Genomic DNA, 24476 nt, shown 5'->3' with positions numbered 1-24476 from the left:
GCTGAGGTGGACACAAAGAGGATCAATGTCCCCTCTGATGTCCCCTCTGATGTCCCCTCTGATGTCCCCTCTGACAGCGAAGGTGATGAGAGCCCAATAGAGAACCCCAACACCTTGTCCATCTCTGCCCCTCCCACACCGGCCAGCTCCAACAATCGGCTGAAGGAGAGTATGGCCCTGCTGGAGCTGGACTTTGCAGAATTCAAAGAGCGGACCCAGGCCAGGCAGTCTGGTCCCCCAGACAACACTCTGCAGCAGCTTAAAGAGGACCTCCAGCAGCTCAAGAGCGACAACGAGGCTTTGGCATCTGACCTCAGAGGAAGTGTAGAGGCACTCAAACAGGAGAACAGTGTGCTCCGTGTTCAGTTAGCCAAGGTGAGGGAGGATGCTGAGTGTAGAGAGAAGAGCTTCACCAGGCAGGTCCAACACCTGACAGAGAAACTCTCATCAGTCCTCACAATGACGAGTAGAGAGACACAGACTCTTCCTGCCAGTGTCCCTGGCCCACCCTCTCTGCTCAGCACCCAGCCCAACAACACCCTGGCCCGTCCTGATACACCCACACAGCCAGCTGCCCACAGGCAGCTCTGCCCATCCCAGCCTCCCTCTACTCAGCAGGAAGAACAAGACCCACAAGTGGTCCTGCTGGCTGACTCAAACGGGAAGTTCCTGGACCCAAGAAAGCTTTTCCCTGATAAAAAGGTGCTGTCTAAACACTGCAGCACCACAGGCCAGGCCATGAAGCTGTTGAAAAAGGAGACCCTCAGGAGCCCTCAGTACCTGGTGATCCACACGGGAACAAATGACCTGCACACCCTCCGTAGGGACACTGCTGAGGCAGTGAGGAAAATGGCGGAGCAGGCCAGTAAGGAATTCCCTGACACCCGCATTGTGGTCTCCACCCTGCTGCCAAGGACAGACACCCCTCCTCATGTCATCCATGACATTAATATGGAGATCAGAAAAGGATGTGCCACCTTACCAAATGTCCACCTGGCCCTCCACTCAACCATTGGCCCCTGGGACCTCTATGATGGACTCCACCTACACAGAGAGAGGGTGGGGATATTTGCAAAGACCCTCAAAGATGCAGCCCTGGGACGCAGTCCTCCCACCCCCTCCTCTAGAGGCCTTATAGACCCTCCCACACCGCTTCCTCCCCATCACCACCCCAGGATCACCACCCCTGCTGTGAGGAGACACAACAGCTCAGCCTGGACCTCCCACTCCCCACGCCCCCAACACACCCAGAGGAGGCTGCTTTCACCCAGCTCAACACCTGCACAACATCAGCAGCAGAGATATGCAGCAACAGCTGCTCCTTGTCTCCCTCCCCGCCTACAGCAGCGGAGCTATGCTGCAGTTGTAGCCCAGCCTGCTGCCACCCTCCCTCCCCCTGCTACCTCTGAACTGGGAGACATCAGGATGATGCTGCACACCCTGTGCACCCGACTTCTGTCCAGCTAAGACATTACATTTATATGTTATCGTAGTAATCAGTACAATAGCAATATTAGTGAAAATAGTTGTTTTATTTGTTGTTGTTTTTTTGTTTTTTTTTATATATTTGTCTCACTATACACAGTGATGCAAACACAGGTATGGTGAAAAAAGAGAGAACTATTCGAAGCAGGAAAAAAACTGCGTAATATACCATCTGACAAAGGCCTGTGCTATAATGCTTCAATTAACTGGCTATTCTTTATAATATACTCAGATCTATAGGACACAGAGAAGTTAAGTTATAAATCAAGGGTTTTTATTATTTTTACAGCAGGGGGAACCTTTTTCTTTTCAATTTTTACAACATCCTCCGAGGGCCGTACAAATTATTGAACTCAACCTCTGCTTAAAAATACTAAAATCACATCCAATTCATTCGGCCTTTCTTTCATGTTGTGCAAAGAAAAAGCAACCTCTTAATCCATATATCTTACCATGACCTGCGCATGCATGCATGCAAGTGCACGGTGTGGCATGACCACCAAAACAGAAAGATATGGACACAAGATGTGTGCAAATGTATTTAGTATCCATGTGAACATGATTTAAGTGGCGGGGACCTAACCCCCTCTAGGGGGGTCCGGGGGCATTCTCCCCCGGGAAGATTTTTTTTTAAAATATTGAATTTAAAAGCATCAATCTGGTGCACTTTGAGAGCAACATGAGGAGATCTATGGATACATCTCTCAACACCCATTTGAAACAGAACTGTAAGCAGATTTTTCTTTTTGGATATTTTAAAAATCACTTATTTTTAACAACTTTTTTGTTACTGTCATATAGTATTTTATACCTGTTTTTCATTTAGTCTCTAATGTCTCATTAATAACTATAATGATCATATCAAGGTGTGCCTTAACCTCACTGAGCTGAGGTTATTTGAGCCTCTCAGGAGAGAGCTCTCTTCCACCTGGTTGTAGAAAAGCTCTTTAAATTCGTTAGCATAGCTAGCTAACCAGATGCTAATAACAACAGATCGCCACTGTGCTTACAACTAAAGACACAGCCACGCAAACACTGCGGCATGTGTACGGCTCCTTATGGGTACTGCAATATTTGAAGGGCTGGAGCGGCGTTCCGGTGCTCTCCGTAAGCACTCCTTTCAGACGAGACATAACCACGTGAAGACCATGGTGAAAACACGTTACGCTCGTGTTGTGTTCAAGGAACCTGTCCTTGGCCAGGAAAAACAGAAACTCGCTTGTTTAATTATTTTGCGATCTAGATTTCTTCTTCTTTTTTGAAGTGAGAAGTTGTCCGTCAGTCGGACGGACTAACGGACAGACTGACGGACCCCCCCCCCCCCACACACAAAACGAAAACTCTTCGGTTCTCCACGAATTACACAAGTCACCCAAAGCAGCGTTAAAAAAGCGGGAGGCGCCGAAAAGCGACTAATTTGCATCACTGTATACAGGTTCATTTTGATTGTTTGTTTTTGAAAAAAAGATGCGTTCTTTTCATATAAGCTGTTGGAATATTCAGGGACTCCACTCCTCAACCTTTGAGGTTAAGAGTGAGAATCCAGAGTTCTTAGAATCTATCAAAGATGTTGATATAATTATATTAACAGAAACATGGTGTAAAAATGATCTGCTCACTCACTGTCCTCCAGGTTATAATGAAGTAATGGTGCCCTCTATAAAATCAAAAAACATACGCAAGGGCAGAACATCGGGGGGGATCTTGGTGTGGTATAAAGGAGAGCTTTGCCATCAGATCTCAGTAGTAAAACAAGGTAAATCACACATTTGGCTAAGGTTAGATCAAGCCCTGGGCATAACTGACAGGAATCTATACATGTGTGCTATTTATATACCCCCAGTAGATTCTCCTTATTTTGAAGAAGACATTTTTGAAACTCTCCATTCAGAAATAGCCTATTTTCAGGCCCAGGGAAATGTGCTTCTAACTGGAGATCTGAACGGACGAACAGGAATTGAACCTGATGTCATAGACCCACAGGGCAGCCACCATGTATTTGGTGAGCCCCCCCTGTTTACCACACCAACCGTCAGCCATCGGAACAGCCTTGACTCTGAAATCAATCAGAATGGCAAAGAGATAGTGCATCTCTGTCGGGCCTTAGGCCTGTACATAGTGAACGGGAGGTTCAGAGGGGACTCTTTAGGGAGATTCACATACTCCTCAGCTCTAGGGTCTAGTGTAGTAGACTATGCAATCACTGACATGGACCCCTCCACTATCAGTGCATTCACTGTCAGACAGCAATCCCCCTTTTCAGACCACAACCAAATCAATGTGTTCTTTAAAGTCTCAGGTCCAATGAGTGACACAACAAGGGGACCCAGTAAGCTGTATACATTAAATCCTACTTACAGATGGGCCCCAGACAGTGGAGACAAATTCACCATGGCCTTGAACTCACCTGATCTGATGAATGACATGTCACTATTTGACCAAAATCAATATGTTCCTACCAAAGATGGTGTAAACATGGCCATTGATTATATCAATATGATATTTCACAAGGCAGCTATTAAAGCTGACCTTGTAAAACAAAAGCGGAAGCCTGTTAAAAGGCAAAACGCTGACAAATGGTTTGACCAGGAATGCAAGACCATCAGAAAAGACCTGAGAAAAATAGCAAATGAAAAACATCGGCAACCAAACAACCCAGCCTTACGCATTAGATACAATGACCTTTTAAACAAATATAAATGTACAATAAGGAACAAAAAACAAAATTATACCCACATGAAACTTGAGGATATTGAGAAAGCCATTGATCAAAATCAATTCTGGGATCTGTGGAGCAACTTCAACACAAAACAACCGCAAGCATTACCCATCCAAAACGGTGACATCTGGAGAGAACATTTTGAAAGTTTGTACAAAGACATACCAATAAATCTAATGAATTCAGATCAATGTATTACAAAAGAGAAACTCCAAACATTAGAAGAAACTATTAAAGACCACCAAAAGCCCCTTGATTTCCCAATGACTCTGGAAGAGTTGACCACACAGACACAATCTCTCCGGCCAAGGAAAGCTTGTGGCCCAGACAACATTCAAAACGAAATGCTCAGATGCAGCACCCCAGAGATGCAGGGTACAGTATTAAAGCTGTTCAATATCATATTGCAGTCAGGATGTTTTCCTGACATCTGGTGCAAAGGGCTCATTTCCCCCATTCATAAGAGTGGAGACAAATCAGACCCTAATAACTACCGTGGCATCTGTGTCAGCAGCTGTCTGGGGAAATTATTCTGTAGTATTCTAAATAAAAGAATACAAGATTTCCTTAACCGACAATCCATCTTGAGTCAAAATCAAATTGGCTTCCTTCCAAAACACCGCACCACCGACCATGTATATACCCTTCACACTTTAGTTAACAAACATGTACACCAAACAAAACATGGTAAGATATTCACTTGTTTCATTGATTTCAAAAAAGCTTTCGACTCTATTTGGCACGAAGGGCTCTATTATAGACTTCTACATTGTGGTATAGGGGGCAAAATGTACGATCTGGTTAAATCAATGTATTTAGGGAATAAGTGTGCTGTTAAAATTGGAGACAAACAAACTGAATTCTTCACCCAGAGAAGAGGTGTTCGTCAGGGTTGCAATTTAAGTCCCACTTTATTTAATATATATATAAATGAACTTGCTGTTCAGTTGGATCACTGTGCTGCTCCTGGCCTCTCCCTCCTAGAGAGAGAGGTGAAGTGTCTGCTTTATGCTGATGACCTTGTTCTGCTGTCTCCTACTGAACAAGGACTCCAACAACAGCTGGACATAGTAGACCAGTACTGTAAGAACTGGGCCCTGGCAGTCAATATGAAGAAAACTAATGTCATGGTTTTCCAAAAACGCCCCAGATGTCAGGAGAACAAATACCAGTTTACCATAAATAATCATATCATCGAACATAGTATGAGTTACACCTACCTCGGTTTAACCATAACAGCATCAGGAAGTTTCAACATGGCAGTGAATGCACTCAAAGAAAAAGCCAGAAGAGCTCTAAATGCAATTAAGAGAACATTTTATAATGTCCAAATTCCAATTAAAATCTGGCTCAAAATCTTTGATAGTGTGATCCAGCCCATTGCGCTGTACGGTAGTGAAGTATGGGGTCCACTCAGTCACCAGAGCTATACCCGCTGGGACAAACATCCAACAGAGTCTTTACATGCAGAATTCTGCAGATACATTTGACGTGTTCAGAGAAAAACACCAACAAATGCATGTAGAGCAGAATTAGGCAGATACCCACTGATCATTAACACTCAAAAGAGAGCACTGACATTCTTTAACCACCTTAGGTCCAGCCCCCGAGACACCCTCCACTCCAAAGCCCTCCAAAGCCAAGAGCTAACCCCAGAGAAGAGTCCCCTATGTCAGCTGGTGCTGAGGCTAGCTGCCCCCTCTCAGAGCCACTCTGACCAGTCTCTCAACAACACTGCTCTCCAAACACCAATCACAGTCAAACGCATTATAACACAATGTAAAGACAACTATTTACAACATTGGGAAGAAGAAACTAAAAGCCAAAGTAGATTAGAATGTTACCTGGCTCTAAACAGAGAGTATGAGCTGGCAGAGTATCTCTCTACTGTCAGAGATAGAAAGCAGAGACAGATCCTAACCAAGTACAGGCTCAGTGACCACAAACTGGCAATCGAAACAGGAAGACTCAAAAGATCCTGGCAACCAAAAGAGAACAGAACATGTGGTCACTGTACGACAGGTGAGACTGAGACAGAGATGCACTTCCTCCTGAAGTGCCAAACATTCAACCAAGTAAGGAGCATTTATTGGAACAAGTTGAACTCTGTAATCCCAGGTTTCAAGGAGGTTGATGACCTCTCAAGACTGAGAGTACTCCTAGGAGAAGGAGACAAGGCACACCTTGCTGCCCAATATGTATACACATGCCACAACCTGAGGGACAGTGAATGAGACTCACACACACACACACACACACACACACACACACACACACACACACGTGTTGAAATGTAATTGTATCACTGTATATATATATCATCAATAATATGTAAAAATTTGAAATGTCTGTTAATGTTGTTAATTATTTTGTATTGTGATGCTTTGGCAACATTGTTTAATTTAACTTTCATGCCAATAAAGCCCCATTGAATTGAATTGAATTGAATTGAGAGAGAGAGAGAGAGAGAGAAAAAAAGCCAAAGTAGATTAGAATGTTACCTGGCTCTAAACAGAGAGTATGAGCTGGCAGAGTATCTCTCTACTGTCAGAGATAGAAAGCAGAGACAGATCCTAACCAAGTACAGGCTCAGTGACCACAAACTGGCAATCGAAACAGGAAGACTCAAAAGATCCTGGCAACCAAAAGAGAACAGAACATGTGGTCACTGTACGACAGGTGAGACTGAGACAGAGATGCACTTCCTCCTGAAATGCCAAACATTCAACGAAGTAAGGAGCATTTATTGGAACAAGTTGAACTCTGTAATCCCAGGTTTCAAGGAGGTTGATGACCTCTCAAGACTGAGAGTACTCCTAGGAGAAGGAGACAAGGCACACCTTGCTGCCCAATATGTATACACATGCCACAACCTGAGGGACAGTGAATGAGACTCACACACACACACACACACACACACACACACACACACACACACACACACACACACACACACACACACACACACACACACACACACACACACACACACACACACACACACACACACACACACACACACACACACACACACACACACACACACACACACACACACACACACGTGTTGAAATGTAATTGTATCACTGTATATATATATATCATCAATAATATGTAAACATTTGAAATGTATGTTAATGTTGTTAATTATTTTGTATTGTGATGCTTTGGCAACATTGTTTAATTTAACTTTCATGCCAATAAAGCCCCTTTGAATTGAATTGAATTGAATTGAATTGAATTGAATTGAATTGAATTGAATTGAGAGAGAGAGAGGAGAGAGAGGAGAGAGAGAAAGGGAAGTCACTGATTTAAATGTATTATGGGAAAAATCATGAGAGATTACAATGAGACTTTTGATTTGGTAAACAGAGATATCTTCCGCTAAGTCTAAATGATGGTGTCTGAATAAATTGGGAATTAAAAATGTGTAAATGTGATGTGTGCACCCAGAGAATGTGGTAGTAATTAGGTTGCCCTAAGACAGGACTTGAGTCACATCACACAATAGATTTACGCCTGAACAGGGACTTGAACCCTGGACCCTCAGATTAAAAGTCTGATGCTCTACCGACTGAGCTATCCAGGCTCTGAAAGACACCTTAGTAGTGAAAGTATGCATGCCTACATTTGCATTAAGTATCTGAAAATCAAGACAGCTTTCAAGGAGATCAGCAATGTGGAAACCTGAGACATCTTTGGTTGAGTGTAAAAGATGAGGCACTTATAAATGGGGCCTTGAAGACATGTGCGAGTGACTTGGATGTATCTAGATGGTCTGGTAGCCGGGAACAGATTTCCCCAAATGCCTCAAGCAGACTTTGCATAGCAGTCAAATGTGAGCTTTAGAGAGGACTTGAGTCACATCACACAATAGATGTAAAGCCTGAACAGGGACTTGAACCCTGGACCCTCAGATTAAAAGTCTGATGCTCTACCGACTGAGCTATCCAGGCTCTGGAAAGCAGGATTCTCGAAGATTGTATTAGCTCAGGTCCAAAAGGCTATTTGAGCAAATGGACACATTCTTTTGCTTTCATTTCCTGCTTTTCCACTCCAATGTTTTAATGCCCAAAAGAAAATGAGCTTAATAAGAGGTAAATGGATTCACACTTCTTTCTGTGTGTGTGTCTGTCTGTCTGTCTGTCTGTGTGTGTGTCCGTCTCTCTGTCTGTCTGTCTGTGTGTCTCTCTGTCTGTCTGTCTGTCTGTCTGTCTGTCTGTCTGTCTGTCTGTGTCCGTCTCTCTGTCTGTCTGTCTGTCTGTGTGTGTGTCCGTCTCTCTGTCTGTCTGTGTGTCTGTCTGTGTGTCTCTCTGTCTGTCTGTCTGTCTGTCTGTCTGTCTGTCTGTCTGTCTGTCTGTCTGTCTGTGTGTCTGTCTGTCTGTCTGTCTGTCTGTGTCTGTCTGTCTGTCTGTCTGTGTGTCTGTCTGTCTGTCTGTCTGTCTCACCTCCTCGTGCTGTAGGACCTGCTGCTGCTTGGCGTTGGCGATGATGCCTTCCAGTTCGTGGAAACGTTTCTCCATGGTTGTCAGCCGGAGCCTCGACGCCTGCTGCTCCTTCCTGATCCGCTCCAGCTGCCTCCTTCCCATCTCCTCGGCGATGCAGGGACTCTGCTGCCACTGCTGGATCCTCTGAGGCAGGATCTCATACAGACGACTGGCAGGGGGAGAGCAACAAAGGAACAGTCATTCTTCAGAGGCTAAGGGGCGGGACATCTCTAAGAGCTTGACCAATCACAACAGAGCACAACAGCTAACCAATCAGAGCAGACTGGGCTCTGGTTTCAGACAGAGGGTAAAAAGAGGTGCTGCAGCACAGACAGTATGAGACAAATAAAGAGCTTTGTAAACATTAAAAGATAAGAGGAAGCTTTATTAATCCCTGTGGGGAAAGTCAGTTGAACAGCAAGAGGATGAAAAACAGGACAGCACAGATTCACACAGATTAGAGATTAATCAAATGAAAGATACAAATTAAATTATATACAGTAAAGTATCTTTAGAATAAGAAATGAATTAAATTAAAATGAACATATATACAGATTTGGGTCCTATATACATATTAGATATGTACATGTATGTGTGAAATCAGTGTGTATCTTATGTCCAGTACTTGAGTCACATTGTTGACCCTTGTTGTGCAGCCTGATGGCTCCAGGCACGAAGGATTAAAGCTTGGAGAGAGACACATAAATATGAACCTGGAAATGAGCAGAATGTTTCCTCTTGTTGTCGATGATTTTGGTGTGGTGTGCATTAAATGCGTGACTCACTTGGCGGCCAGCTTCATGCCGCAGTCGTCGGTGCAGTATTTGGAGTTGGCCCTCGCTGCTTGGACGCATCCTGGTCCCAGACACTGACGCAAGGCCCCGCCCACTTCCTTAGCCCCGCCCTCTCCTCCTCGCTCGCTGTGACGCACTCGCTCCTTGTGGCGCTGCTTCGCTTTGTGGCGGCGAGGCTTCACCTCCTCTTTGGGGGCGGAGACAGTTTTCTACAGCAGAGGATAGGAAAACAACAGCTTTTTATTTCACTATATGTTGGGAAAATACTGAATGTCCTCTTCCAATATCAGAGCAACATGATAACAGAGGTATCCCAACTGTAGCTGTGAACATGACAGGATGTGTGATTACCTAGCAGAGCATCAGGACTGTTTGAGGCATATGATAGCTATGTGATTAACATGATGACTCAGCCTCTATGGAGAGAGACATATGACAAACATGATCATTTCTGACGTGGAACTAATCTGAAGTAAACATTGAATACTGCTTTCTATTCCTCCATCTTGTGACTGTGGAACTCCCTCTCTTGGATATCAGCATGTGAAGGACACTGTTCAGGAACTACCGTAATTCTTGGACTATAAGGCGCACCTGAATATAAGCCGCAGCAGCTAAATTGAATGATGTGTACATATATAAGCCGCACTGGACTATAAGCCGCAGGTGTTTTAATGTTTAATTACCATATGTAAGGGTTCGTGCACAGAGGGGATTGTCGGGAAAGAGATGGCTGTTTGAGGAAGCTCCCATTTATTAACATTTCAACAAACAAGTTGCATATTTGCATAACGTATTCAAGTGTTACCATTTAGTGCAATAGTAGCTACAGAACATGTGCTGTGTAAACTGTACTGTATCACATAGCATTTCAGACATACAAACTTTTCAACTTTCAAACTTAAACGGTGCGCTCCCAGCGCACGTACCGGCAGTGATCTACAGCAGCGGTTTTCAACCAGTGGTACGGGGACAAACTGTCTCGCTCTCGTAATGTCTGTCTGTCTTGCTCTCGTTCTGTCTCTCGTCCCACTCTCGGTTCCACTTTTACTTGTGCACGCTACCTGTCTCACTCTTCTCCGGCCTCCAGCTTTTCTGCTGGAGCCCGCCGCTTAAAGGTGGGGGGTGCGGACCGGCCATAGAGCCCATAGAGTTAAAGGTGGTGGCCGTTAGCTGTAAAAATCCATAGATTAGCCGCACCGTTATATAAGCCGCAGCGTAGAAAAATGGGAAAAAAGGCGCGGCTTATAGTCAGAAAATTACGGTAGTTGATGCTCTGTATGAGATGACTACTTCCATTCTGGAGAGGATCACAGATACATGGATCCTGAGATTGAAGCTCAAGCCGGTGACGGTGTACATGTACATTCTACTTTTAGCTCATACTGTTCTATGTCACTTGAATGTAGTTAACTTCTCCTGCATTACCTGTGAAATAGTCTTGCAACAATCTCTTGCACTATTTTATTCATACCTTTTCAATATATTCAATATATAAAGATTTCATTATTGATATGTATATATATTCACTGTTCTGCGTATTTTGGATGTCTTCTACTGCTGATATGTATATCTTTATTGTGTTACTACATTTTATTTACCTCTAATACATGTGCAATGTCTTATCCATACTGCTGTGATGAAAACATTTCTTCATTTCATATATCTTATCTTATCTTGTTTCTTCTTGCACTATTTTGATTGTTTTTGTATTTGTTTTATGTTTTATATATGTATTGTTGGAGGAGCCTGTGAATTAAGATTGTCATACAGTGTGGATGTGACGATAAAGCCCTTTAAATACTTTGAATCCAACAGCGGGCTATTTTAAACCATATTTCTGCAGCAAGAGGAAATTCAATGTGGGAAGATGTATTCTATGTTGTATTGCCGTCCCCACCTTCTTCTCCACCTTCTTCTCCACCTTCTTCTCCACCTTCTTCTCCGGCTTCTTCTCCGGTTTCTTCTCCTGTCTCTTCACGTGTTTCACCTTCACCGCCTTCTTCCTCAGAGACTCCGACTGCTCCTCCTCCTCATCCTCGCTGTGCCACATCTGCAACAGGACGAAGCGTCAAACCACAGGAAGTGTCTGTTCTGGCAGCTGATTGGTCAGAAACGCTCAGTCTCACATACTCACCAGGTCTCTGTATCCGGCAGCTTTGTACTGCTCGTAAAGCTCCAGCTCGCTCTCACTGAAGGCCACGTCATCATCATCGTCATCATCCTCCTCATCATCATCCTCCTCCTCCTCTGTATAATGCCCCACTCCTTTCCTCGTTAAGCACCGCCCCCTGCTGCTCCGTTTCATCTCCTCGTCTTTGACTCGAAGCATCTTCTGCTCAAAGACAACATTAAAGGAATGAATATATATTTTAAAGGTCAACTATTATGAAACATCCAATTGTTCATGTCTCTTCTACATCAACATGTGTCCCCTCTTCTTCATGTCTCTTCTACATCAACATGTGTCCCCTCTTCTTCATGTCTCTTCTACATCAACATGTGTCCCCTCTTCTTCATGTCTCTTCTACATCAACATGTGTCCCCTCTGTGGAAAGAGATTCTGAAAGTTTCAGGAACAAAGATTCTCTCTCTTTTTGTCCTGATCCATTTCTATAAAAACCTGTCTGAAAATGAGCTGACCAAATGTTGGCCACTTTATGATGTCATAACGATGTTTTGGCTTGTGTAACCATTAGCCAATCAGCAACCAAGGTAACCCCCCCCCCCCCTCCTCTCCTCCTAGAGCACCATTGAGTTACTTTTAACCAAATGTCTCTCAGAGGGGCTCCTTATTTTCATCTAAAGTAACAAACAGAGAATCAGCACTTTTGAAACGCGGCTGAAACAGAGGGGATTATGGGTAATGCTGCAATGATCTGTTTGGTGTTTCAGCCAATCAGAGACAGGCTCTGGATATATCTGAGACCTATAATATATTTATGAGAAACAGTATAATAGGGGACCTTTAACGTTTACCTATAACTATGTCAATTTATTGGGTACACTCAAAACAATTTTTTATTTTTATTTAGTTTTTTTTAACAGATGCTTTATTTGAGAATGGAGAATATGTAATAGTTTATAGAAAAATATTCTATAAACATAAGAAATTAAAGTAAAATGTCCAAATATAATGTAGACATTGTCCGAAGTGTAAATAATTGTTGGGAAAATACTGAATGTACTCTTCCAATATGAGAGTACACATGATAACAAAGATATCCCAACTGTAGCTGTGTACATAACAGGATGTATGATTACCTAGAAGACAGCGTTTCCGCCAGGGGGCCGTCTTGCCGTCAACATTTTTTAATAATTTGAGAGAAGATCGAGAGTTTTTATCGCTTGAAATGACTAAAAGGAAAAAGGACAAGGACATCCCTCTGTTGGAGGGGCAAAGGAGTCTGGTGGAATTCTTTTCGGAGTATTGAAGATCGTTTCCCCGACATCGAAGGTGCCTGCTACAGGACAACACGGAACGTGCGCGATTTGGACGCGATGAGTGGGGGGATTTTAGTGGAGCTTTAACGGATCTGATACAGACTGATACAGATTTGAAAATAGTCTGACGTCAGTGACAAGGGCCGTGGGAAGTAGGGGTGCTGAGGGTGCTGCAGCACCCCCTGGTGGAGGACAGGGGATCTGCACTTCCACAAGATTAAATACAAATATAATACAAAAAAAAATAATGTAACAACATTCATAATTAAGTAAAGATAACACCCTTTTCACCCCGGTTACATTTTCCATTTGCCCTGTACGATGGGCGCTGTAAGTGATGAAAGTGGGGGATGTTGGCTTATCAGGCGCCCGCAGCTCAAGGCCAGCGTGAGAGGGAGAGAGAGATAGATAGATAGATAGAGAGAGGGGGTGCACCGGTACCGGCGAGGATTGTTGTTAACGGCTAACGGATATAAGAAGATGTTTCTACAATAATGTGGAAGGAGAGTTCTCTCCTGTCAGACTGAGAGGCTCAGTGTTTAGATAGTTCACTTTAGTCTAAGTTATCTCAGTGGGTCTCAAACGTTTTGATCACAATTTATGTAAACAAATATTTCCAAGGCACTCCTTTATAATTATTAGGATAAATAAAAACAGGTTTGAAATCATTCCAATGTATACTATAGGACAGTAAACCCAAAATATTGTTTAAAACTGGAGAGATTTAAAAATATGCATAAATAAATAAATGTTAACTGGTAAAATGAGATATAAATGAACCACAAAAATAAAACAAGTTAGCCTACATTTATTTGTTATTGGCTATGGTAGGTTATTGGTTATGTTCACATATATATCATTTGATGATTAAAATGCAAACCGATCTTTTTCATATGGGTGTTTAGAGTTGTATCCCCTAGATCAGTCTCTAGTAATTGGGCGCTCAAAGTGCACCAGATTGAAGCATTTTACTTTAAAATGTTAAAAAAAATCTTCCCGGGGGGACACCCCGGACCCTCCATGAGGATGTGAAGTCCACCCCCCAATTAAAACATATTCATGCAATACTAAATACATTTGAAGCCTCTTAAATAAGCTGTCCACCATGTCAATACGTTTCTCTTTTTGTAGTGTATTGGTCTTTTGTAGAGGTTTTTCATTGCCAGCTAAAATCTTGCCTAGGACAGCAAATTGGTCAAAACCGGCCATGGTGTCATCCCCACAGCACCCCCCATTTGAAACAAGTTCCCACGGCTCAGCGGCTATGGTGACAAGGAGCTCCGCCTATATGGCCAACTCTCCACCAATCAGGGGAATGAGAGGTTGCCGTGGCATGGTAACAGCATGGTAACATGACGCTCGTAACTCGGCCCCCTCCATTGCAGGGGGCGTGGTCAGCTGCAGCGCATGCAAAGACAGGGTGGAGGAGACAAAATAGAGCAAAATGAGGCATGGCTAAAATGCATGATCTGTTTGGTATTTTGAAAAAGAAAACGTATAAATATACCTTATATAGGTATGGCCCTACAATATATTATTCAAATATAGCATGATAGGTCTCCTTTAATATGCCACTCTATTTAACCTGCCAGATCTCTCTATGCATTTCTTGCTGCTGCTATTGCTGCATCTACCTCTACGTCGCTGCTGTTTGCCTGCCGGTGCAGTCCTTTCAAATGTCTATTGCAATCTCCGACTCTGGAACCAAATCATCTTACGCAAGAAGCCGTAAGAAATGCCTCATTCCCGAAACACAGGCTAGCTCAGACGCCGCTTGAACGAGCTACAGCTCCCGCACGACACACATCCGGGTGTCCCTTCCGTCCTCATCTGGAGTAGCTTTTAATATCCTTTGGGCCAGAGGAAGTCCCGAGTTCTACGCCAGCACCGGTAACAACCCCTCTCTTGTGTGTCAGCTAAGAGTCGCACTGTCTCTCGGTCGGCGGGTATTTAAACACCAAAAGGCAGGAGCAAGCTGACTCCGGCATTCCCAAGTACCTGCAACCCTGTCCTACCTTCTCGAAGTTAATCAGCGCTTGAAGCCTTTAATTCCACGATATATTCCCTTGAACAACTCGATTTCCTCTGCCTGCAATGTAAACAAAAGTTTCTACTTCCGTGTGTTGTGCCGCAGACGTCACCCCAAAGGATTCTGGGAATTGGAGTCCCAGATCCATCCACGAGTTCTAGCTTCCTGCCTCCTGCAGCAGCAATTCCTCAGGAATCGCATCTTAGCAGGTATATAATACAATTCTGCTTAAGCAATGTTTTATTATGGAATATTTGGCCTGCAGTAAGTCATATTTGAGGCAATTATACAGAAGTTTTAAGTTTATAAGTAGCCTAAATACTACTATAAATCAATAAAAACAAATATATATACATGGAAATAAATTAATCAATTTCCGTTACGTGAATATGAAGGGAAGCTCGATACATTTTTGACCATCATTTTAGACTTTGATCTCTCCTACAGTGTATGTATGTATACCATGAATCCTTCTCTGCCAAGCGGCCATGTACATTTAATCACCAAAGAAGAGTTTTTCCTCACAGGAATTAAGCTCTACCTGCAATATTCTGCCCCCTCGCTGGGTGTGCCTCAGGATGCTTCATGCTACAAATCGTTTCCAAAGCTCTTTCTAAATTACAGATGTTTGTTTCAAATGACCTTATCACAGGCTTAAATCAAGGTTTCAGCAGGTTATGCTGGCTCCCAGGGACCCATGTCTGTTAAAACCTGCACTCAAGAGACTGAAGTTTACACTGAAGGAGCCAGGAGTATTACACGTTATTATTGCTCAATTATTCGTATTTTAATCGCGATTACGATTATGGCTTGCAACGATTACGAAAACAACGCAATCGAAATAAAACGATTATTTTTATATTATTACTTTTTTTTTTTTTTTTTCAATTGAATTATACTTAAAGTTCAGGGTAATCAACTGTTAAAAACACTGTTCACATTTTTTTCTCCAATAAATGGATGTTTTCAAAGTCAATGAATAATCGCATTTAATAATCGCAATTACAATTATTGACCCAAATAATCGAGATTATGATTTTTGCCATAATCGAGCAGCCCTATTACACGTGCTGCTATTTAAACGTTTAAAAACATGACAGGCCTCTAGCCTAGTGCTAGGAGCATTTATTCTAGCAACGTTTCTTTATTGAGCCGTTAGTTCCTCACGACTATTCTGTCAAGAGTATTAACAACTACTAAAGATTTTTCCCGATTCTATGCTCTGTAGATGAAATGGCGGGGAAAGCAGACATCACAGACGCCTTCTGCTGCATATATATTTTAAAGTTGTACACTCAAATGTGCATTTGGTTGCCGTAGTAGCCCACGTTTCTTTGACACCTCGTCAGAAGCTTATGTTGGATTCCCTACAACACCTGCAAGCACCTCTTGGTGTCCATCTTTTAACCATTTCCTAGTAGCTGACTTTCCCAGTTAAAACCTTTTCAACAGCTAGGCCTACCTCTTTCAGAACAGGGACTGGAAGCCCTTCCACACGTCTAGAATTATCGGTATCATTCTCGATAGTGTGCTGATGCAAGCTTCACTGCCACCAGACAAGCTGTCCCGCATCAGAACAGCCATAACTACAATTTATGTTATTTATTTAGCGCCTTTCCAAATGTTCAAAGTGCTCTACGTTATACTACATATTAGACTTGTAATACATTCAATACTGATTACTGCCTTCAATCATGGTCTCCACTGGTAGTCTCTCTAGGAAACTAGCTCTAGCTCTAGCCTTTCTGTCCAAACCTTAAGGCACCATAGTCTTATGCTGCGTTCAGACCGGATGCGATGCGATGTTTGGGGGCGGCGCGATTACATGTAAAGTCAATGCAGAGACGCGATCAGACGCGAATTCGCTCCGACGGCGCGCATGAAGCGGTGATCAAACGCGAGTTCAATTTTTTCAACTCGGGCGTCAAATTCACATGACGCGTTCTCGCGGAAGCCAATCAGCGTTGGGATTCCCTCTGACGTCCTGCTGTTGATCCTTACTTACCGGAGACATATTGACAGGCGTTCCACAGCTGAGAGGGAACGCCTGTAGTTTGTGTCCATCCGGGAAATCCTGACACCAACCCGAGCTAGAAGATCATCAAACTGGACACAGGTCATCCTAAAATACCGCTGGAAACGGCAGTCATCCAGGCGCAGTTCCTTGATTAAACAATGATATTCACCAAACTGTGTGCGACGCTTGATTACATTGTGAACCCAGACAGAGCGGCGTTTGTTGCTACGTGCTAGGTCGCGTTCACACCTGCTTGTTTAGTACTGTTGAATCGGTCCCTGGAGCGTTAACCCCTTGATGCGGTTCGTTGGATTGGTGTGGAAGCAGTCCGATACCTCTGCTCCGCCTAAAAGAGGTGGTCTCGGGTCGCTCGCTAGTAAACTCTGGAGCGGTTCATTGCTGGTGTGACGCAGTCCGCATCAAAACATGGGAAACAAACTATTTGCGCGTCATCGTAACCTGGTCATGCATTCATTCTGGTGACTGCTTACAACACTGGTCCCCTGTGTATAGAGAAGGCAGTGGTACAATCTCATCAGAGCCACCTGTCATCGGTGAAACCTCCTCACTGCTTAACATCTCATTATATGTGTTGTAATGTTTTTAATGCACGTTGTCTGATTTATAATCCTATGCGCCGGCCGCAGAGTCTGTGATACACTCTCCAGATTAACAGCAGCATGAAAATAACCTGCCAATGCTCTATGATGCAGGCTACAGTAGAAATTGCTTGGATCTGCGTTTTACCCGCTTAATGTCCCGCAGTTGTTGAAAAAGCATCTCCGTTCAATGAATTTAGTTTACAGTTCATAGTCCCCCCCCCACGTTTGAGGTTGCCTGGGTGAACGCAAACCTAACCTTCTGCAAATGAAACGATGTTCTACACTTGCGTCTGGTGTTAAGACGCGGACTATTCGGCATGTATGCAACCTTAGAGATGGTTATTGCTCAGATCTTTGGTCTTTAGCCCCTCTGCGACGAGTGGAATGTTATGTTCATTCTTTTATAATGACCTTGCGGTGTCTTCAGATCCTCTCTAGTTACTTACAGATGCTGCGCCTTCTGCTGGTTCGGGGGATTTCACAATGAGTGGTTTGCCCCACCAGCTTGCCATGCCCTTCGTTCAACCAAATGACTCTGGATCTACACGTCAAGCCCCTCAAGGATTTCCCATATTCTGCCTCCAACCAAGAGCATGATTCAAAGCATACAATTCAGCTTGGTACTTTTATCTTCTTCTGTCCCAACATCCTCTGTGTACTTATGCAATAGATATAATAGTTGTTCATGCATTAATTGTATTTTCATTCAAATCCTGCATCTTCAAGTGCTAATTATAAAGCCACGCTAGAGTTCATTCATTTGCTCCTCAAGGGCCAAGGTACGTCCTTCACACCGCAGTACTTTTCTCACCGCAGTACTTTTCCGATATAGTTCCGAAATGTTGCGTTCACACCAAAAAAAGCCGGAACTAAAATTAGTTCATTATAACCTTTTTACCCCCTTTTCCGTCCCTGCTAGAGAGCAGGTACTTTCCTATGTCTGATTGGCAGGGCGGATTGCAAACCACGCCCAATAAAAGAGTTTTGTGAAGCCGCCATTTTATTATCCTCGCATTGCATTATTAGCATTAGCATTAGCCCAGCGCACAAACGCAGAGAGACTAACTTATGGCAACACAAAATAAAACATGGGAGCGGTGGGGATGAGGAGGTGTCGGGGTTCTGGCGATTTACTCGGAAGGCTTCAGTAGAAGCTGCTGGGAGTCCCAGCAGCTTCTACTGAAGCCAGTCCCCAACTCCGGGGACTTCCGGCCGAGGATTTTGGGTGGCAGTATACGCCGTGAAGTTGTTTGCGGCCTGCCAGTAAACCCAAAGCAGAAGAAGAAGAAGTGACGTCAGCGGCTTCATTTGCGTAATCCAGGGGTTCCCAAACTTTGCCATGCCAAGGACCCCCATATAGCATTATCCTCTGGCAAAAATGTGTACAAGTGCCTCGCGATGGAGCAGGCAGTGTGTTGCCACTACATTTGGGGCCTTCTGCCTGATCAAAGCTGTCACTCCGTGTTTTTTGTCTTGTTATAGCCCCACTGCCCCATCTGAACACACACCCACACAACGAGACCAGTCAAGTCCATTTGAGATGATGTACTCGTCTAAAACTTTAAAAATAATATTTCCTCAACAAAGTTGTCTTCTGAAATAAATCTGATGTATGCAAGCAATTCTGCGACATTTGCTACATCCGTGCTCTCATCCAGCTGCAGAGCAAAACATTCACTAGCTCTCACTTGCTCCAAAAGCTGAGCAGATTCAGTTTCACTCTCAGTAGTGGCAGCTCGATTCTGATTGGCTTGAAGGGCGGTCGTGTGATTAAAAAAACTAAAAATATTAAAAGATTGGCATCAAAGGACACATAGATTGATAGATATGCAGTTATTAATAACATCAACAACAAAAAAATCCTGTTTCCCTCAAACTTTGCTTGGCGGCCCCCCCGGGGGGTCGGGGCCCCCACTTTGAAAAATACTGGCCTAATCCACCCCCAGGGACTTATACAATAGCTATGTGATTAACATGATCATTCAGCCTCTATGGAGAGAGACATATGACAAGCATGATCATTTCTGACGTGGAGCTAATCTGAAGTAAACATAGAATACTGCTTTCTATTCCTCCATCTTGTGACTGAGGAACTCCCTCTCTTGGATATCAGCATGTGAAGGACACTGTTCAGGAACTAGTTGATGCTCTGTATGTGATGACTACTTCCATTCTGGAGAGGATCACAGATACATGGATCCTGAGATTCAAGCTCAAGACGGTGACGAGTGAGATTTTTCTAACAATAGTACAATAATAGTGTTTATTTATTCTCCTTATAAAGCTGACTCACCCGGGCTCGGACCTCACACTGCCGGAGGCGACACTTCTGTCGGATTTTATTCGGACCTCCGAACTTCTTCATGTCTTTGCAGAAGTCACACTGAGCGCAGTCCTCCGTGCGCAGACAGGCCTCACACTCCCCACACATCCGCGCAGAACGCTTGATCTGACCAAAGGTAAAAACGATGTTACTACAAGAAGACAATGTAAAATGTAAAGAATATATAACATTTTATCAAAAAACGTATTAAAAATATTGCTAAAAATATCTGATGAATTCTAAAAAATACATATCAGACAAAGAATGTAATGAAATATCAGAGAAGCTCTTATACAAAAATGTTTACAATAATAATGGAAAAACTGCCAAATATCAGACAAATATTTATAAAATATGAATATAGAAAATAGCGGAAAAATTAAACAAATATTGATATAAATACCTATTATCAAAAAACTATAAAATAAAATGTGTTAAATACTCAAATAAAATAATTGAACAGTAAATGCTAAAAGCTGTATTATATTACAAAATACTACAAAAATATAAAAAATATCAGATGTACAACAACTACAGTTAATAAGGGACGAAAGCATTTGAATTGTCAACAGATATGTCAAAAAACTTAAACAAGTCCCTAAAATATTATACAAAATCCTCCAGTGAAACCTTTTTAAGCCCCGCCTTCTATCACTGCTTTTGCCTAGTTACCTGTTAGCCCCGGCCCCTTGTCAGTTATGTTGCTAGGTTACCTGTGAGCCCCGCCTCCTGTCAATCTTGGGCTGAGGGGTGGAGCTCCCGTCTCCCTCAGGCCTCTCCTCACTCTCCTTCTCTTTGGTTTTCTTCGGACGGTATTTGATCTCCAGAGACGAGTCTTTGTCTGCCGGGGAAACAACAAACACAGTAAAAAAAAAAAAAAATACAGAACTGAATCCCAGATCAAATGCACGCTAAAGGGTCTTTGAGCATGTTTTCTCTCAGTGATCGTACTGTAATGTTAAATGTTTGTTTTTCATGTATTGTGTCTTGATATTTAGGGAGGCGTGTGGTGCAGTGGACTAGTGCGTTGGTGTTCTGATCAGGGGGTCATAGGTTCAAACCCCACGGCAGACATGCATGTAGTTGTGTACCCCAAATTGCTCCTGTGGGGATTGTCCACAGTATTGAGTATGTAAGTCGCTTTGGATAAAAGCGTCTAACAAGTGACATGTAATGTATGTTACACATGGAGCTGCTGTGATGCAAGTCAAAAATGTTATCGTATTTGTTTGGGACTATTTTCAGTGGCCTGTTAATCCACATTTGCTGTATTTGTAGCAGCAGGACAGTGTGTGTGGGATTCACTCAAATCAAACTACAGTGGCCGTTTCTCAATGTCGAGTATACCTGCTACAGAGCCACTATTTCAAGTATACTACGTCATCGAGACGCGCCCGAATGCTGGGCATTTAACATGCATTCAAACAGTCCTTCGGCGCCACTCGATGGCGTAGTATATTTTAAATAGTGGCTCTGCAGCAGATTTACTCGACATTGAGAACGAACAGTGTGTGTTCATGGTATTATAAACATATCATTCCTGTTCATGATGTGTTTTAAAGAGGCCCTGTTATGCTCTTTTGGGCTGTCCCTCTCCTGTAGTGGTTTATAAAGGTTTCTGTGCATGTAAATGGTCTCCAAAGACTAAAATCCCTGGGACTACCATGAGTTTTTACGACTGTATTCAGTGTTTCCCACATAATTTGATTCTATTTGTGGGGGCACCGCACCGCATCCACCCCCCCTCAAATAAGATACATGCGAGTTCATGGCTACTGTAGACAACGTTCTTGTTGCTCTGTGTTGCGTTGTTAATGAGTGAAACACACCGGAGTTGAGGATCTGTGGGGTTTATTCTCCCAAAAATATCATTTACAATTCAGGCTTTTAGCAGATGCCTTATTCCAAAGCGATTTACAATGACCAATTACAGGGACATTCTCCCTGGAGTAACCGAGGGCTAAGTGCTTTGCTCAAGGGCACACTAGTAGTGGTGTTCCAGGCAGGATTTGAACTCGCAACCTTCCGATCATCAGCCCACCTCACTATCCATTAGACTACCAAATAAGAAGAAGAAAAAAAAGAAAAGAAAAAAAAGAAAAGAAAATTGTATTAATAATAATAATTTTTTTATGAGATCCATTTGTGGCGGACGATATTTAATTGTGGCGGCCCGCCACAAATAAATCAATGTATGGGAAACACTGTTATTCACACAGATATTACACTGACCTCTGCAGGACGGGCAGTACCACACTCTGATGGATTTTGCTGCTTTTTCTGAGACTCCAACACAATTCCCATGAAACCACTCAGAGCAGCAGTCACACCCTCTGACAGACAGACAAACACAGACAGGTGCGTTTTAATTGTTGATTTTAGTCTTAGATGCAAGAATGTGTCACCAAATATAGATACACAATCACCAACTATTAATCACCAGTCATTTGTGTGCAAAAATATCAGAAAAATCTAGGATCTAGCTCAAACATGAGAATAAGATTCCCTGCTTTTCGCTGTTTTATATCAAATTAAAGTGAGTAAACAAGACATTTAAGGACATCTTGGAATTTGAGAAACTGAAATTAATCATGTTTGCTATTTCCTGACATCTTATACGAAATGATTAATAGAATAATGTAGAAAACAATTTGCAGATTAATAAATAATTAAATGAATAGTTGGTTGAAGTTTGATATATTACGTGAGGTTTATTACATCATGAAACAGTTGATGTCTGCTTTCTGGCAGATGCAGTATGTAGGACCTTTGGGGTTCTTCATCGCACATTTTCTTCCTCCTCCTGCCTCTTCACCATCATCTCCACCTCCTCTTCCTCCTTCCTCCTCTTCCTCCTCCGGGCCTCGCTCTGCTCCTACAGCTTCCTCAGACTGAGACACAACAAACAAACAAACAAGAGAAATAAACATCAAGGAAACAGTTCATTCTCTGTGGGAATTATTCAAAACAAAAGTCACGTATTGTCTTCGTGAAGACGTCTGCGGTCTTCATGGAAAAGACAAGAGTTTACAGGTGTTTTTATTTCAAATATCTGGTTTGAGATTTGTAAAAACTTTAACGTACAAATGAAGAGACATTTTCACCATGCGAACAAAACATGCGAAATAAAAGCAAATAAGCAAAATAAAATAAAGTTTGTAAATATCAAAATTACAATTAAAGTGTATACAATATGAATGAATATCTTTTACACATTTTGACATTATCAAATCCAGTTTGTATTTGAGAATCGAGAAATATTTAACAATTTTAACAATAACTCGCACTAGTTAGAGTCCACTTGACTTGACTAGTTAATACGTTTGGATCTAATCTGACCTACAGTTCCTTTCCTTCGTGCGTTGTGAGTCAGTTCGTTTTTCCAACATGAAACCAAAACTCCTTTCATTTTCTTCCATCTTTTAATGTGTCATTGTTTATGTGTGTGGAGCTGCAGGGTGCAAAAGGCTGACTTGTTGACTCATTTTAATCTACTCTGACCTACAAGTGTAACTACTGTAGTAATGTAATTAAATGTCACAAGTCAGTATGACAGTTGTTGCATTTTGCCTTTCACAAGTGGACCCCCCCTGACTGATAAACCTTATTTCTGCTTATAAATAAAGGAAAAGGGGACACATCGTTTTTTTCCTACGTCTAATGTTACATAAAGCACAGTACGTAATGAACACAGACTACACTAACAGGCAGACTGAGTTTCACTTCAGTGTGTTCATAATAACAGGAAAACAATGATTTCCCGACACGGCTTTTTCCTGTTAATGCAGCTTTTTTTCTTGCATGCTGGCTTGCAACCCAATTTGTCTGCATATTTTAAGTCATGTGTCATTATTTATATGTGTGTTTCTAATGCTGCAGGATATTAAAAGAGGGGGGGGTGTCCAGCTGCGCCGTTATTCTCCTCCATCAGCGCAACATCTGTCCGTGAAGAAGAGGATGAAGACTCACCATGATGAAGCTGCTGCTGCAAACACAGAAGAAGAAGAGGCAGTCCTCACCGAACCTCTGTTTGCATTTCACACATTTTTCATTTTTCCCGAAAATCTGCAGAAGTCTCTTTGTTTGCTCTGCTTCTTCTTCTTCTTGTTCTTCTTCTTCTTCTGTGCAGGGAAATAAAGCAGCAGCAAAGAGAGAGCAGCGACACCTGCAGGACGGAGGCCGAAGCACACCAACACACTGAATACTGGGCCCTTTCTCATTTCTCTAACTCCCCTCCTCTACTCCCCTCCTCGACCCCCATCCTCGGCTCCTATCCTCGAGACTAAGTCCCGCCCACAGGAGATGCGAGCGGAGGAGCCGAGGAGGGGAGCCGAGGAGAGAGGAGGGGAAGCAGCAGGCGGTTAAAGAAATGAGAACTCCTCTCCTCTGAGCGGTCATTTTAAAGAGACGTCCATTAATGATGACAGGAGGCACAGCAGCCCTCTGTCTGATGGACAGATGTGTTCATGACGACTTATATATTTACTTTTAATTCATTCACAGTGCGGTATAATGAGACAATAACAGGCTACAGATGCGGACACACACACACACACACACACACACACACACACAC

General features: G+C 42.9%; 1 protein-coding gene across 1 annotated transcript in view; it reads right to left on the bottom strand.

Moving 5' to 3' along the window:
• cxxc1a (CXXC finger protein 1a) overlaps positions 1-24115 on the bottom strand; it is a 28342-nt gene extending 4227 nt beyond the window's left edge. Inside the window, exons 1-9 of the mRNA XM_079678208.1 lie at positions 23870-24115; positions 22619-22791; positions 22133-22233; positions 20614-20741; positions 19871-20026; positions 11623-11820; positions 11386-11538; positions 9477-9694; positions 8653-8860 (exon numbers count right to left, since the gene is read on the bottom strand). Coding sequence (XP_079534334.1) covers positions 8653-8860; positions 9477-9694; positions 11386-11538; positions 11623-11820; positions 19871-20026; positions 20614-20741; positions 22133-22233; positions 22619-22791; positions 23870-23872 — 1338 coding nt within the window. The 5' untranslated portion in view covers positions 23873-24115. The remainder of the gene's footprint in view (positions 1-8652; positions 8861-9476; positions 9695-11385; positions 11539-11622; positions 11821-19870; positions 20027-20613; positions 20742-22132; positions 22234-22618; positions 22792-23869) is intronic.
• Between the last annotated feature and the right edge of the window lie 361 nt (positions 24116-24476).

Source organism: Notothenia rossii, assembly GCF_949606895.1.
Source record: "Notothenia rossii genome assembly, chromosome: 4".
NCBI lineage: Eukaryota > Metazoa > Chordata > Actinopteri > Perciformes > Nototheniidae > Notothenia > Notothenia rossii.
Note: the sequence above shows the minus strand (reverse complement) of the source record. Positions and strands in the feature narration are given on the sequence as shown.